We start from the raw sequence: 15,786 nt of genomic DNA on the forward strand, positions 1-15,786 counted from the left end.
TCCCCTTCCTGTCTTTTTGCCCCACTCTCTTGGGACATTGAGGAGAGAGTCAAAGCCACTTCTACTAACCGACCTGGACCCAGTGCTTGCCCCCCGATTGTCTTTTTGTACCTGTTACATTATGGTCAGAGGTATTACAGTGGTCACACTCTTCCAAGCTCACTAGTTGAGTTCCTGCCACGACGGTTCTGGTGGCCCACTATGTGCGGGAATTTGTACACATCTCTCACATGCTAACTTTAGTCAATCAGATTCACATACTAATAGTAGTTGGAAGAAGAGTGAAAACATCTTTTCTACTGAGAAAAACCTTCAGTGGTGTTTGTTCTTCTTTTGAAAAGGAAACACAATGAGCAATTCTGATGTAATTGTCACTATAGCAGCATTAACAGGAACCTCTTCAGCCATTGCTGATTTGCACAAACAGTTGCTTTCTGTCATTACACCTAAACCTCTGCCTCAAAAGACACTGATTGGTCCAAACCGCTGTGGTTCAGACACAAATATATACGGTAACTTCAAAACTGACAACATGGTTTGTCATATGATCTTAAGAAATTAGTTCCCTCGCAAGGTTGTGTAGGACTTGCTATAGACCCCTAATTTTCCTGCTATTATAGAAACTACTGAGGATATATAAAAAAATCTTCCATCCTTGTCTTAAAACTGTAAGCTTAAAACCCAGTCTTCAAACATTATTCAGATTGATTTATATTGAAAGTGCTGATTCCACTGCGTTATGAGATATTCAGTTTGTTGAGAAAAGTGTATTTATATAAACTATAACCATTTTTATGTCGAGCTACATGCCTTTAACATTGAATTTTCCATTTTTTGACTTGGTGGGCTATGAAAGCTCAGTCGTCTTTTTATTTTGACTGACATACAGTACGACCTAACAACATTGTTTCATTTTGAGCATAGATAAAACTGTTTTGAGGTGTTTTTGTTTTTTTTTTGTAAATTGAGTTTGAAAATTAGGACTTGTGCTAGAGGGTAAAGGTGTAAGCAAAAGCATCTCAGCGTTTGTGGAAAAACTGTACAGCAGAATTGATATAAGATGAAATGTGACTACTTTCACAGCAGGCCAGGTTCATAAAATGTTTATATTTATCTCCAGACAATGATCATACTAAACTTGCCTGCTTATTTTAATAGTGTTAATTCCTATACTGACCTCCAAGGGATGCGGAGCTTTGATATCGACACTGATATGTGTCCAGCTAGATGTGGCATACACCTCTGGTCTCCAGATTTCCTCATAGTGTCCAAGCTGGTCTCTTGTGAAAACAGTGAAGATGTTTCCCCTCTCCTGGTCTCGGTGGTAAAAGAAGGACAGGCAGCCAGCCATGGGCACCGTGGTCATGGGTGATGTCAACTTAGCCACTTCCTGAAAGTGCTTGGCATACACAGAGTCCACGTACATGTAATGGCCTGGAGCAGAGGAAAATACAGATGAGGTGGAGGTGCACAGTTATCCATGTTATCATAATATAGTTAAATGTACATCATTGATTGCTAAACCAAATAGAATGACAATCACATACGAAGATGGATGACCACACAAAATAGATATAACACTGCCTTGCCCTTATCCCAATCAAAACTAGTTTCAGTGGATAATCACTTCCGTCATTACAGATTTTGCATTCAGAGAGATCATTCTATAAATGCCAGCCCACTGGTCATCACGATTGTAGAGACAGCGTTTTGTCTTTCATTACTCATGATGTCACATAGACTGTCATTACCTGATGTCTCCACTGAATATTTCATACAGATGCAGTTTAAAAAGTTAAAAGCCCATTACCACACTGCCCATGGCTAAAATCATTCCAGTTAATTGAGTGTTGGGTCCCCCAACTGAGAAATAAATCCCCCTAAATTCAACAAAAATAATCAAAATTTGGAAAAATATTCTGTAAGATCTAACATGAAACTTAAAGATGACCTTGGTAGTATCAACATAAAGTGCACTGTTAAAAGTTACAACACAGCCTTTGCAAAAGTTTTCTACTTTTATCCTGAGGATTACACGTACCAGTTGTTGGTTAAGATAAAGACTGAAACTTTAGACTTTTGCACCACAAAAATAGGATGCATGTGAAATTGAGTGAATTCCATAAACCATCTTGTTTGAAGAAAATTGATGATGTCCACTGGTTTAATCATAGAATTTGTTGAGCCAGGCACAAATTCATATTCCCTAAACTTTGAAAGAGTATGGTATATAAGAGCATAGGTGAGAGTGGGAACAAAGATTGACAAGTGGTCCCAGAGCTTTGCCTTCTGACTCAGCTTCATCAGAACAGTGCAATGAAGCAAACTCAGAAGTGCTCCCAATCCTCTGATTCTCTGTGAGACTTCATAGTCCCCTCACTCCCCTGTTCCCCTGTTCCATTGTCACAATAAACATATCTTTAACTTAAGCTTTCCTTACTTAAATGTAAATATAATTGTATATGTTTCTTTATTTATTGCCATTTTTGTATTGCCTTTTGAGAGCTTTTGTAATTTCTTTATTAAACTATCTGTACAGTAATTGACACCTTGCAAACAGGAGCTAATGTGGAATACTTTAATTTCATCACTCTGCTAATAAATGTAAACAAGGCCAAAACACTGAGGTTCAGATGAAAGCATACAGATAACTATGTAACACAGAGGATGCAGCAGGGGATGTCAATTTTGGTTCTGGTGGATTAGGGTCTGAGGTAAGTCATACAAGGGAAAATTAATGCAGTGGGGTATTGGAATGAAGTTCTCCATCTCATTGTTCTGGCCTTTGTCCATCAATATGATGTAACTTCTCATGACAAAGCTTGCTCTGTCCCACAGTTTCTGGAGGCTGAAACCATCCCTGTTCTCAAGTGCCTCCCTATTCACCAGACATGTCCCCTATTAAGCATCTGTGGGACGTTACTGACAGTCTGATACATCAGCATGTTCTTGTATCGGGCAATTTCTGTGACCTCCATGATGATCTTGCGGAGGAATAGGACAACATTCCACATGTCTCAGTCAATAATTTCATTCATTCTATGCGGAGGAGAAGCACTGAGATGCGCATGGTTGTGACACAGAGTACTTAGAGAGAAACATGGAACACTGACCCTCTGTGTTTCTCATTGACTGTTCATAAAAAAACATGTATTTCTGTTGTTTTTTGTGAAAGTGTCTGTATTAATGTTGAATTGATTTGCTGATTATTGAGGCCAACTATTTGCATTTCTCGACTAGCAAATCAGCATCAGCAGAAAATTGAGCATTTTGTTGCATGTTGTTGATTTCATATATCTGCATTATTTCATTAATTCTAACTACAGAGGGTAAGTATTAGATAGTGTCTTATTATCATTATTATCATTATACATTTTACTTTATACATGCTATAAAAATATTATTTATATCATTTATTTAAATATCAATGTGATAAAGTAGGGGAGGCATGGCTCAGTGGTAGAGTGGCTGTCTAGCAACCGAAGGATCATTGGTTCATTCCTCATTTCCTCCGGTGACCATGTCCAAGTATTCTTGAGCAAGACACTGAGCCCCTAATTGCTCCTGATGGTCCTGCAATGGCCATGTCGCCAAATGTCAGCTGGGATAGGCTCCAGAACACCCCCCCCCCCCCCCCCCGCATGTCAGTGGTATAGCTAATGGATGGATGGATGGATGTGATAAAATCTTTAATGGCAAAACAACTCGCCTCAGAATAAGTGAACATACAGTAAAAGCTCCAAAAGACACAAAGATGAGAACTATCCTTTGACCTGTCATTTTAATGATCATTTATTCAGGTTTCAGGGCACTGAGCAGATAACTTTTCACAGAAGTAAAGGTTTTTAGAGGAACTTATGCCAGAGAGAGCTTTTTTGGATCCACATCACACACACTTTTGAGTCTGTGATGATAGTGTATATAATGATGGCATTAGCCTGATGTTTTACATAGCATTTACCTCTCCTGTTGCATATTTTCATTTATTGTAAAAAGTGTATATTCCATATGTTAGTGCTTTTTCACTATCTCTTTAGATATTTTGTCTGTAATAGTTGTCAACTACACTAGACTGAGAACTACATTTCCCATGATGTTTGGTCACACAGATCCAGCTGATAAAATATGTTCTGCATTTGGGCTGATCAAGTGATGCGCCAGTAACCACTGCACTCAAGCAACCTCTTGCTGCCTTGAAGAGGGTCACTGACAGGAAGCTTGAATCAAAGAGATCTTTTTGCATAGACTTAAGTGTGTGGATGATTTTTTTCTGATGTTATTTGCTTTATAGTTTCAGAACTTCATCTAAGCCTCTATATCGAGTGAGCAGTGTTTGTTCCCATAAGGCTGGATGAAAGAAACAAGAAAGGTCAGTGGCTTGTCATCATGAATCATGGCAACAACCATGAGGAAGAGCAAGAAGGTGGATCATGCACCAGTGAGCACAAGTGTCACTGCAGTATACATGTGTTTATAGCAGTTGGACTGATGACATCACACTGCAACAACATGATTGTGTTAGTCCCAATATTTGAAAATGGAAGTTTGAAGGAGATTTGATTTTTTTTTTTCATTTAAGCTCTGTCGTGGATTTGGCTGCATCGTGATAACAGCATGACGACACGATTCATATGTTTGTGGTTGAGGGTGTGTGGTGATGCCATGACATGTCCAGTGCATCTGATGCTTCATGTACACTGCAGCAATTTTATACACTGAAATTCCATGAAAACTAAAACGGTACTTGGTGATTACCGTGACAGTAGACAACATTATTAAAAAGTATTGAAGATCTGTTCTGTAGTTCTTTAATATGATTATGATGAGCTCAGCACCCTCCTCTTCTCTGGTAGTAACAACAAGTGGTGGAGCAGGCTTTCAGTAACATCTAGATGTTTACCACATCATTTCATATTCCACAGTTTTATAGAACAATGTTCTAACATATTTCATATGCATGTGCGAAACACTTTTGGATATATATTTTGCCAGTTTCCCTCATCTCCAAATTGTTTCATGCATGGGTCAGCGTTTCCATGGATGACAGCACATTTTGCCATCAAGTTTTTTTTCTTATAAATCCAAAAGTTTGCTTAGACAGTGGTGTATGCCTTCTTCAGCGCATACATACAGAACAACTGTTTATTTTACACAACATTTATAAATGAGGCCCCTGGTGTTTTTTACTCACTTAATGATAACTTTTCCATCGTGGAAAGTTTTGCAGTAGGAACAAGTTTTTATTGTTGTAGTCTATTAGAGTGAGTAGCAGAATGGCACTAAGGCCATGCAGAGGACAGAAGACAATGAGTTTAGAGCAGAAAGATGATAAGTGGGCTGATGGATAATAAGTGAGACTGTTAGCTTCAGTCTTCCCCAAGCAGCTCTTTTATCTATACACTCAATAAGGCTGAATTTTTAGACTGCCTCTGGTTCTGGAGAAAAAAATATGTTGATGTGGTGAATAACAATTTGGATGGGATTTTGATGTATGGTAGCACATTTTTACTAGAGTGGTGCTTTGGTTTGAATTGTTTCTTGATATGTCTTTATTTTATTATAGAGTAGTAGCAGTAGATTGTTTTCACAAAGCTGATAGTAATATGTATTTATATCCAAAAGAGATTTTTTTTTCCCTCTTTTATCATCTGAGATTTAGACCAAGACGTGAGATCAAACACAAGCAGGTAGTATACTTCTAGGACTCTTATGAGAGAGTGACTGGCTTAGATCTTTAAAATGTTGGAAATAAAGGACATGTCCCACTGTGACTGTTGTGGCCTCCACACTGAAGCCCTAGCATTATACCTTACTCTTGCCTGATACATTTGGTGTTGTTGGAAGGATTTTCAAAAGAATGGTCAATGTGTGGCGCATGTATTTATTTTTTAGCATTTTGGTCATTGGTGATTGATTACATGTTACATGGCAGTCACAACAGAATACTGAGGACATCCTCAAGCTTGGGCTGATTCCCCACACTGAGGCGCAAAGGAGCACAGCAACCTGTCTTTTACCCATTGTTTTTGAAGAGGTGGTTCCAATATGAGTGAGGCTGAGGCTTAAGCAGTCCTGCAAGAGTAGCTCAGAGCACTACAAGCTGAAAAAGGAACTCTTAAAACATGCTGCCAGTCACACCTATGTTACTGCTCCCAGAGCTGACAGAACTATTTATATGCACTGGGAAAGAAGGTGCCCCCAATTTTATGACAATCAGGACTCATCTAACAGCGTTAGCTTGGAGCACTGGATCAAGCAAGCTGACGCTTGTCTTCAGAGATGCCATTTCTCAAATAGAGAAAAGGATATTTTCCTCTTTGATCATCTAGGAGGTAAACCAAGAAGTGAGAATGAGCATGGACCACACAGATGCAGTTCCGAACTCAAACAGTGCTGAGGAGCCAGTTAGTGGGAAAGGTGCAGGACAGACTGCTCCAGCCAGAGGTGGTGAGAGGTAAATCCACATGTTGCTGATCAAAATTCAAAAGGAGGCGATCAGATGGGGAGAGGATTTTGACAGTGGGAATAATTTTCTTCAACCCAATGCAATGCTAGACAATCACAACCATCAGATCAATGGGTGGGCCAAAACAGTCTCCAAAGCTCCTGGCCATCACACAATTAATCAAACTCAAATCTCCTTTTCACACAACAGTTTCAGTCCCTGCAGGCAATGTTTGAGCAGACCAAAGTCAAACTGACAAAGGAATGAAAATGTTTAGTATTAATAAACCAGGTTATATCGCTTGATACTTTCTTCAGCCCATGCCCGGCAAGTTTGAAACAAGGCCCAAACCAAGAAACCAGGCAATGCAAGCAGAGTACCTAAAGACGGAGCCAAACTTTGTCTATTATCAGATAAGGGAACTAGCTAACTCTGCTACTAATCCAGTCTACCAGAATTCTTTTAAGTGGTCAGTGGGCCGATGCACAGTCGTGCAGCTGGTGATGAATTTGAATCATGTCCCTTCATTATTGGACACTGGCTCAAATTTAACCACCCTGACAGAGAGCTCTTCTCATGGTGCATGTCAATCTAAATCAGTCTAAAATCAGCCTCTCTACTGGAAACGGGCTTGCCATCACATACTGGTGGTATGGTGGTGCAGTGGTTAGCACTGTCACCTCACAGCAAGAAGGTTCCTGATTCAAGTCCTGGCTTGAGCATAGGATCTTTCTGTGTGGAATTTACATGTTCTCCCGGTGCCTGCGTGGGTTCTCTCTGGCTTCCTCCAACAGTTGCCTTGGCTGTGAGTATGAATGGCGCCTGTCTATATGTGTTGACCCTGCAATGGACTGGCAACCCATCCAGGGTGCACCCCACCTCTCGCTCGAAGGCTGCTGGGATATAGGCTCCATCTCTCGCTTCAGACCCGTAACAGGATAAGTGGTAGAAATGGATGGGTGATTAATCTTTATTAATTCTGCTCCCCTACTTTTGGCCTCTGCAATGCTTCCCGTACATTTCAGAGACTAACAGAATGGATATTTAGAGATCATAGTTTTCAGTCTCTGCTTCTGCACTTGGATCACTTGATCATTTTCTCAACCTCTGTTGAACAGCATTTGCAGACACTGAAAATGGTGTTGCAGCATCTGTAAAATGAGGACTTGAAGGCCAAGTTGAACAAGTGTCACTTTTTCAAAGATCATATCAAGTATCTGGGCCATGCCGTATCTATAGAGCAGGTGGCCTGGATAAGATCGCTGCGATGGCTCTATGGAAATGCCCTGAGAATGTGAAGGAACTAAGATCATTCCTTGTTTTTTTTTTCCTCTGTCCTTTTCTATGTGTCATATATAAATCATACTCATATGTGTTACTAACTTATCTTCTTCTCTGGAGCCTTCGGGCTCCCTGAATCTCAGATCCCAGGTGGAGGAGGCTATAGACCTGAAGAGGCTCAAGCTGCCACCCGTAGCACCACCTGCTCACATCCCCGTCTGTCCATCAGTCTCTTCCCTTTCAATCTCTCATTATCTCTGTCCCACTCTTTCCTTCTTTATATCTGTCTTCCTTCATTATCTGTTTTTGTCTCTGCTCTCTTCCCCCCAAGCCAGTCAGAGCAGGAGGCCGTCCCCATTGAGTCTGGATCTGCTCGACGTTCCTGCCTGTTAAAAGGAAGTTTTTCGTCATCACTGTTGCAGGATGTGCTTGTTCATGGAGAATTGTTGCGCATAAATTCATTGAAGGCATGTGGTACTAGACCTGCTCTACTTGTAAAGTGTCATGAGATTACTTTTGTTGTGATTTGGCGCTATACAAGTAAAATTGACTTGACTTGACTTTTTGTTAGTTATTATTGACTGTTTTTTGTTTTTTTTTATCCTGGGTTTTCCCAAATTGCCTCCCCATTAAACTCCTTGGCAACAAAACTGACTAGCAAGAACAAGAGACCCAAAAGCTCAATTGAACCCCACTGGACAGAGGTATGTGACACAGCCTTTCACACACTACAAACACAAAATCACAACAGCCCCAGTGTTGGCCTGTGCTGATTTTAAGAGACCTCTTACCTTGGACATAGATGCAAGTCATTATTTGTTGGGAGCAATTTTGTCACACGAGAGGGGGGGGGGGGGGAGGTAAAATGTGACTAATTGCCTTTGACAGCAAGAGCCTGAGGAAAACTGAGAGAATATGAATATGATGTAATATGAATGTTACAGTTCCATGAAACTTGAATTCTTGGCACTTTGGTAGGCTGTTGCAGAAAAGGTCAGGAAGATTTTGCAGAGTGTAAAATGCACAGTTTACACTGATAAAAGTCCTCTCAACCACCTGAAAAGTGCCAAATTGGAGCAGTTTAACAAAGGTGGGTCTCAGAACTGGCAAATTCCAACCTACACATCAAATACAAGCCAGGACGACTCAACACATATGCTGATGCTTAATCCAGGCAAAATGTAAATCTGGTGTAGATGGTAGCTCAGTTTCCTATATCTACACTTTCAGAGGAACTGAGATGTGCAGTGAAAAGCACAATGTTTCACTGGCTATAATGATGTCCCCCGAGGAAGTTGAAACTGATCTTTCTGTATTGCAGGCATAGGACTCTCTGATCTAGACATTTACTTCCTTTTGGGACAGACATTGACAACTAAATAAGGAGGAAAGAAAGATGGCATCATCCATGGTCCTGTAGTTCCTGAAACAATGGGATCATGTAATGGAAAAAGAAAGGTGAATATACACCATTGGCTTAGCATCGGATACATCAGTCCAAGTTATGTCCAGCTGCAAGTAAGCAGATGGCTCAACAGTTGGCCAGGCCTCCTTGTAGATATATTGTACAATAATGATTACAATACCCCTTAAACGGCCACCTGTCTCAGCAGAGACTTGAAGCTGACATGGTGGAGCAGGGCAACCTTACCCCATCAGGCATGGGAATAAATATATAGCCAGATGTCATGGATAGGACTAGTGCAGAGCAGGCGGGATTAAGGTATTCCCAAAAGACTACAGCTGGACAGAATACAAATCCCCATCACCTCCCCAGATCAACCAGCCAACAAGTCATAGGTCCTGATTTTGAGGTCCATCGACAGGACTTTGATTCAATTTCTGAAGACAGCTAGGGGCCTCCAGGGCCATGCAGAAGCCAGGCGCCAATCTGTTTGGAGCAGAAAGGTGCTAAATTGGCTGATGAACAACAGGTGAGACTGATGGTTTCAGTGTTCCCCAGGCAGCTTCTTGGTCTGCACACTCCAAGCTGACTGCTTTTGAACTGCTTAGGTAATGAAGAAAGTTTAAGTAGTGGATGTTGGCAAGAACAGAGGTGGAGCACTGACTGATGTTTATTTTACTCTTTTGGCATCAATTTTTGTATAGTACAGTCTTAATATTCTTAATAAATTTAATCAGGTGCTTATCAGTTGCTGGGAGTTCACTCATTTTGTTCACATATGATTTTGATTTGTGATGGTAAATTTTTTTGTTAGTGTGGTGCTTTATTTTGATTTTTGTCTCAGTTTGTTTTTTATGTAATAATGAGTTTCAAAAGATTTTTTTAAAACTTCAGACTGTTGCTTGGAGTTATACAAGATAACGAACCATAAAATTGTAGACATAGGAGTGTGTGTCAAGCAGAAATTGTACTATGCTGGACACAGCCTGGGAAGTAGTGTGTCTGCCCGCTGATTTAGGAGGAGTGATTACCACCTAAAATCACTGGGCGGGATTGATGAGATTGAGGTGCCAAATAGTGCTGTAGGGGCAGGGGGCAGTGTTACTCACAAAAGCAATGACTATGAGGACAAAGGAATAGGATCTCCTGTCAGTGGTGGAAATTCCTACACCTCAAGAGGGCTGTATTGGTTCAAGAACTGAAGTTCACAGGGTGTAGAAAGAGAAGAGTGTGGGTGACTTCGTGTCTTGCTATTCCTATGAACTGTAGTCAAGGGATCCTGGAAAGAACACATCTGTATTTTTAATGGTAGGCTGCAAGTTTTTTTTTTTTTTTTAAAGATTGTTTTTGGCCTTTTTATCAGATAGTTTATAGTGAAGAAATGATAGGAAAGGGGGGATGCGAAGCAAAATGTAAGTCATTTCAGAGATATTGTGTTCATGTTAGATCCATCCATCCATCCATTTTCTTCCGCTTATTTCTGTTAAAGGTCGCGGGGGGGCTGGAGCTTATCCCAGCGACTAAGGGCGAGAGGCGGGGTTCACCCTGGACAGGTCGCCAGTCCATCGCAGGGCCAACATACATAGACAGACAACCATTCACACTCACATTCATACCTATGGTCAATTTAGAGAATCCAGTCAGCCTAGTCCCCATTTGCATGTTTGCAATTTGGATGGTGGGAAGAAGCCGTAGTATCCGGAGAGAACCCACACAGGCACAGGGAGAACATGCAGACTCCGCACAGAAGATCCTGTGCCCGAGCTGGGACTCGAACCCGGAACCTTCTTGCTGTGAGGCGACAGTGCTAACCACCGCACCACCGTGCTGCCTTGTGTAAAATCATTTATGAAATGTATCTATTTATCTTATCAGTCCCTCCAGGTTTGCTGTGAAAGTGGGAGTTTTGCTGATTTTGCATTAGGCGACTGCTAAATTGTAATTTTCTGTCTAATACATCTGCAGCTTTAACCAGCACACGGAACTGTTTACATGCTCTACTACTTGATAAAATCTGCAAGCAATGTCTTTTCCCAAATGTGCTTTCATGAGTTAAGTCTGGCCATGTGAATGTATGCATGTATGTGTCTTCATATTACCTCTCTGGTTACTGTTGGGATGGCTTTCCAGCAGGTTACTCTCAGGCTCTCTGGGTAGACTCCCCCCAACATACCAGTTGACATTTGGGTTCCAGCTGTTACTGTAGCCACACAGGTGATGCTCCTCAAAGTTACACTCTGGTGACCATACACAGTGTTTTTACAATCAAGCTAAACATCATTCATTTCTAAATATTTTTAATTCATTAATATGATTTCACATCACACTATTCATCAAACAAAGCTCCAACAGACCTATGCAGTAACCAGGAACAATGTGAATTTCAAAGATGGCCACGCTGTTCCCTGAGCCACTTTCCGGTTGACCTTCAAGCAAAATCTGTGGAAAAAAAAGGGCTTCTTTCATTATATGTTATAAACAATTAATTTACTGCACACATTTTAGTCAAAATATGTGGTCAGTGTCTCCATTATACTTAGAGAAATATTTGCACACAATATGTCACTATCATGTATAAATGTCCCTCTTCTGCCTCTCTTTTTCAGTGAAGTACATCATTTTACACACATTTTCAAAACTGCTCAAGTGACTGGAATAGTGTCAAGTCAAGGCTGAAACGATCAGAGCCAGAACAAGAAGCTCTGATAGAGACCACACATACACACAAAGAGTAGGTAAACAAACATGTACTGTATATTTATATTTTTTATACATAAAATTTCTAGTCTGTAATACAAGAAGAGAGGGCCACAGCAGGTGTGTCAAGTGCTTTGTGTTACATGGTGCGGTAGTTGTAGTGCAGCAACAAATGAGCATGCCGATAACCATAAATCCTTATCCACCAGCAGGCCAAATGTTTTTGTATCAGCCTGTGGGTGCTGAATTTGACAATGTGAGTTACAATGACCCTTAAACAAATGAATGGTAGAACAAATGGTTGATCTTTGTCACAAAATATTAGGTCCGGGTGACATTAAAGTAAATAACACATTAAAATGTTTTTATAACATACAATCCTCCACCATTGATAAGCAAATGTACATTATGTGTTAAAAGTGTACATTGAAACCTCTACTGCTGTAACCTTACAATCCAATCAGTGTTATTACTGTACATCACCACATGTAATAACTTTGAAATTAAAGGGCCACTAAATCTGAAACTTTTTGTTTGTTGTTGCAAAAATAGGGATGTAAATATGTCTGTTCACAGACAGACAGCCCTCCAGACAACACTTTAGAGCTAATTCTGGTTCTGTAGCAATGCTTGAGTAACAAAAGTGTTACTGGCCCTTAAATAGCTGTCAGGCAATTACCTACAGTGCTAACGTGGTCTACTTTTGTTATCTCATCATAAGTCAGCACAACATGGTTTTGAACAAATTTCTAAATGTACATGTTTTACTATTTACTTACAGAATTATATAAAAAGGTAGTACTTTGGTGAATAATATGGAAACTGGTTAAACTTAGAACGATACTTAGATGACATAATGGCTCCTTCATAACAACTGTGGGCCCAAGCCTCAAACTCACTCTGTACTTAGGGAGGGTTAGTTTTTTTAAATTTAGATTAGTGAGCAAAATTGTATTTTAACAGCACGTTTCATTCCATAGCGAAGCACAACCTGCTTTAAAGAAAGGCAGGGAACATTAATGGCGTACAGTCAGAAGAGATCCTTGGATATGATCAAAAGCTCCAGGACTATTAAAAAGACCTTGAGGTTATTTATCAGTTACATAAACTCAAAAATAAACTACAAAGCTACATTTCAAGCCAACATGGAGGAATCAAGTTTTGGAAACATGCATACTCGTGGGAACAAAAAGTTTAAAACGAGAAAAAAAATTGTAAATAACCATGGCAAACTGCATAAATAACCACACAACATGGAAATGCAAATATTTATAAATATCAAATATTTAATGAGTACATGTTTCATAACATTTTTTTCTAATAACATAAAATCAGGTTGTCATGTATCATTTTTTTCAAAATGTTTGTTTTATCTATGACTATTCTATTTCTACGTCTATCTATAATTTATATAAAGTTCCCAAAATAGCTGTGTAAATTGTCATCATTGTTAATTTATGCACATATTGGCTTCTCTCATTATTTAGCAATAAGACCTACTTTTGTCATCTTTACAAAGTGGGTTTTTGTTAAAGTTGTGAAAGTTCTGGAAAACAAGTTATGTTCAAGGTCATGTTGGGCAAGTATTCATTCAGTATAATGGACTTTCAATAAAACCATGAATTTCCCCAGACATCCATCCATCATCCATCCATCCATTTTTTTTCCACTTCATTGCTTCATGCAAACGTAGTGTTGCATCAGAACAACTGTTCATATAAATTACATATTACACCAAACAGAACAAGTGTTAACTTGAAATACAGCATTCTGCTTGTTCGCTACCTTTGACCACCAAAATTTGTAAAGGTCATCCTTGAGTCAAAGTGTATATTCATACCATAACTCAAGGCATTTCAGAGACATTGTGTTCATGTTAGATCCAGCCATCCATCCATTTCCATCCACTTATTCTGTTAAGGGTCACGGGGGGCTGGAGCCTATCCCAGCAGCTTTCGGGCGAGAGGCAAGGTTCACCCTGGACAGGTCGCCAGTCCATTGCAGGGCCAACACATATAGACAGACAACCATTGGCTCTCACATTCATACCTACGGTCAATTTAGAGTATCCAATTAGTCTAGTCCCCAATTGACTGTCTTTGGACTGTGGGAAGAAGCCAGAGTACCCGGAGAGAACCCATGCAGGCACAGGGAGAACATGCCAACTCCACACAGAAAGATGCAGTGCCCGAGCCGGAACTCATACCCGGAACCTTCTTGCTGTGAGGCGACAGTTCTAACCACTGCACCACCGTACTGCCTTTCCTCGAGACATGGAAAATATCTCACAGTAAAGTAAAATTAAGGTTGTTTTTTTTTGTTTTTTTTTATTCCATCCATCCATTTTGTTCTGCTTATCGTGTTAAGGTTCGCGGGGGGGGGGGGCTGGAGCCTATCCCAGCAGCATTCGGTCGAGAGGCGGGGTACACCCTGGTCGCCAGTCCATCGTAGGACCAGCACATATAGACAGACAACCATTCACACTCACAGTCATACCTACGGTCAATTTAGAGTATCAATCAGCCTAGTCCCCAGTTACATGTCTTTGGTTTGTGGGAGGAAGCCGGAGTACCTGGAGCGAACCCACGCAGGAACAGGGAGAACATGCAAACTCCACACAGAAAAATCCAGTGCCAGTGCATCATAATAATTAGGAACAAGTACTTCACGTTACCATTGTTTGTAATGCACAGTTTTGCAATGAACTGCACCAGGTCTCTAACTGAATGCTGGCTTCATTCAACTGTATGATTTTAAGAGTTGTTCATACCTGGTAGGGAATGGTGGTGTTGGGCAGGTCCACACTAGCAATGAGCCAGCTGTCAGAGGATTTGTTGGCGGTCCAAAGCTGATAGTCAAAGTTATCACTCTGTGGTCTGATGTGGAACAGCAGGGAGCCTTGTCCAGTTATTTGGTACACCAGTCTCACACAGCTCCAGTCCTGCTGGTCCAAAACCGGACTAACAAGAACTGCTTTATCCTGGTCTTGTAAGAAGGCTGATTCCACTGTTATCAAATGCCCTACAACAAAATGAAGATATACCACATTTATGTACAGTACATGGGAAAAGGAACTGAAAAGGATTTGGCAGAGGTGTGTTGGGATGTGTTCTTAGGGTGAATTCTTCAGCATCATCATGTGCCCAAATCAGTCTGATCAAGATTCCAACTAAGTGGCGCACAGAGCCCAATTCTGAAAATCTAGACTGCAACGTTCAGATCCCAAGAACAAATGATGTTGAACTTCTTGCACATTTTCTTGGCTTGTCTAAAGCTGTTTGCATACTTGATACACTTTCAGGGGTGATTATTTTTGGGGTACCAATCGTAACTCTTTTCACACTCTTAACCACGTATTGTGTCTAGCTGAAGGATGTGATGTCCTTTTTGCCCCGAGGACAGATTCACTTAGTTCTAGCAAGCTCCTTGTAAAAAGGGGCAGCTTCTGTGGGAAGTTTGAACAGCCTTTCTGTTCTTCTTTGTGAGAGACCATGTGTTGCTGCTTGGTGCTGAGGTGGGTTTTCTCTGGGGGGGTTTGCCCCCTGCTGCATCCCCATGACCAAAGTTAAATAAGCTTAAACAGAGGACTTTTCTGTCTTTGATTTTACTCAAAGATGTGTGTTTTGTTCTTGTGTTTCCTCCCGTTTTTGTTTTTCTTACTGCACTTACACATTACTTCTTTTATGTTTTTTTTATGTATGTATGTATGTATACATGTATGTATTTATTTATGTATCTATTGCTCTTTCTTGTGTTATTTATTGTTGTTTTGCGAGAAGGAGTGAAGGGTTTGCAAGTGGGTAAGGGAATAAATGTAAATTGTAAATTGTATTTGTAAACTGTAAATTGTATTCAATGCAATGAAGATACATATACATATAATATGTGCATTGTTTGCCAAACACATAATACATACAGTAAATGCTAACTTGTGAATGCTGAGACCCTGGAAAGGATT

General features: G+C 40.3%; 1 protein-coding gene across 1 annotated transcript in view; it reads right to left on the reverse strand.

Annotated features, from left to right (window-relative positions):
• Positions 1–15,786, reverse strand: part of mamdc2a (MAM domain containing 2a) — a 56,743-nt gene that overhangs the window by 29,508 nt on the left and 11,449 nt on the right. Inside the window, exons 3-6 of the mRNA XM_086207013.1 lie at positions 14,599–14,849; positions 11,486–11,570; positions 11,231–11,368; positions 1,178–1,434 (exon numbers count right to left, since the gene is read on the reverse strand). Coding sequence (XP_086063139.1) covers positions 1,178–1,434; positions 11,231–11,368; positions 11,486–11,570; positions 14,599–14,849 — 731 coding nt within the window. The remainder of the gene's footprint in view (positions 1–1,177; positions 1,435–11,230; positions 11,369–11,485; positions 11,571–14,598; positions 14,850–15,786) is intronic.

This window comes from Aulostomus chinensis, chromosome 6 (assembly GCF_037954235.1).
Source record: "Aulostomus chinensis isolate RoL2024-O1b breed Wild chromosome 6, RoL_Achi_v1.0, whole genome shotgun sequence".
In the NCBI taxonomy this organism is placed as follows: domain Eukaryota; kingdom Metazoa; phylum Chordata; class Actinopteri; order Syngnathiformes; family Aulostomidae; genus Aulostomus; species Aulostomus chinensis.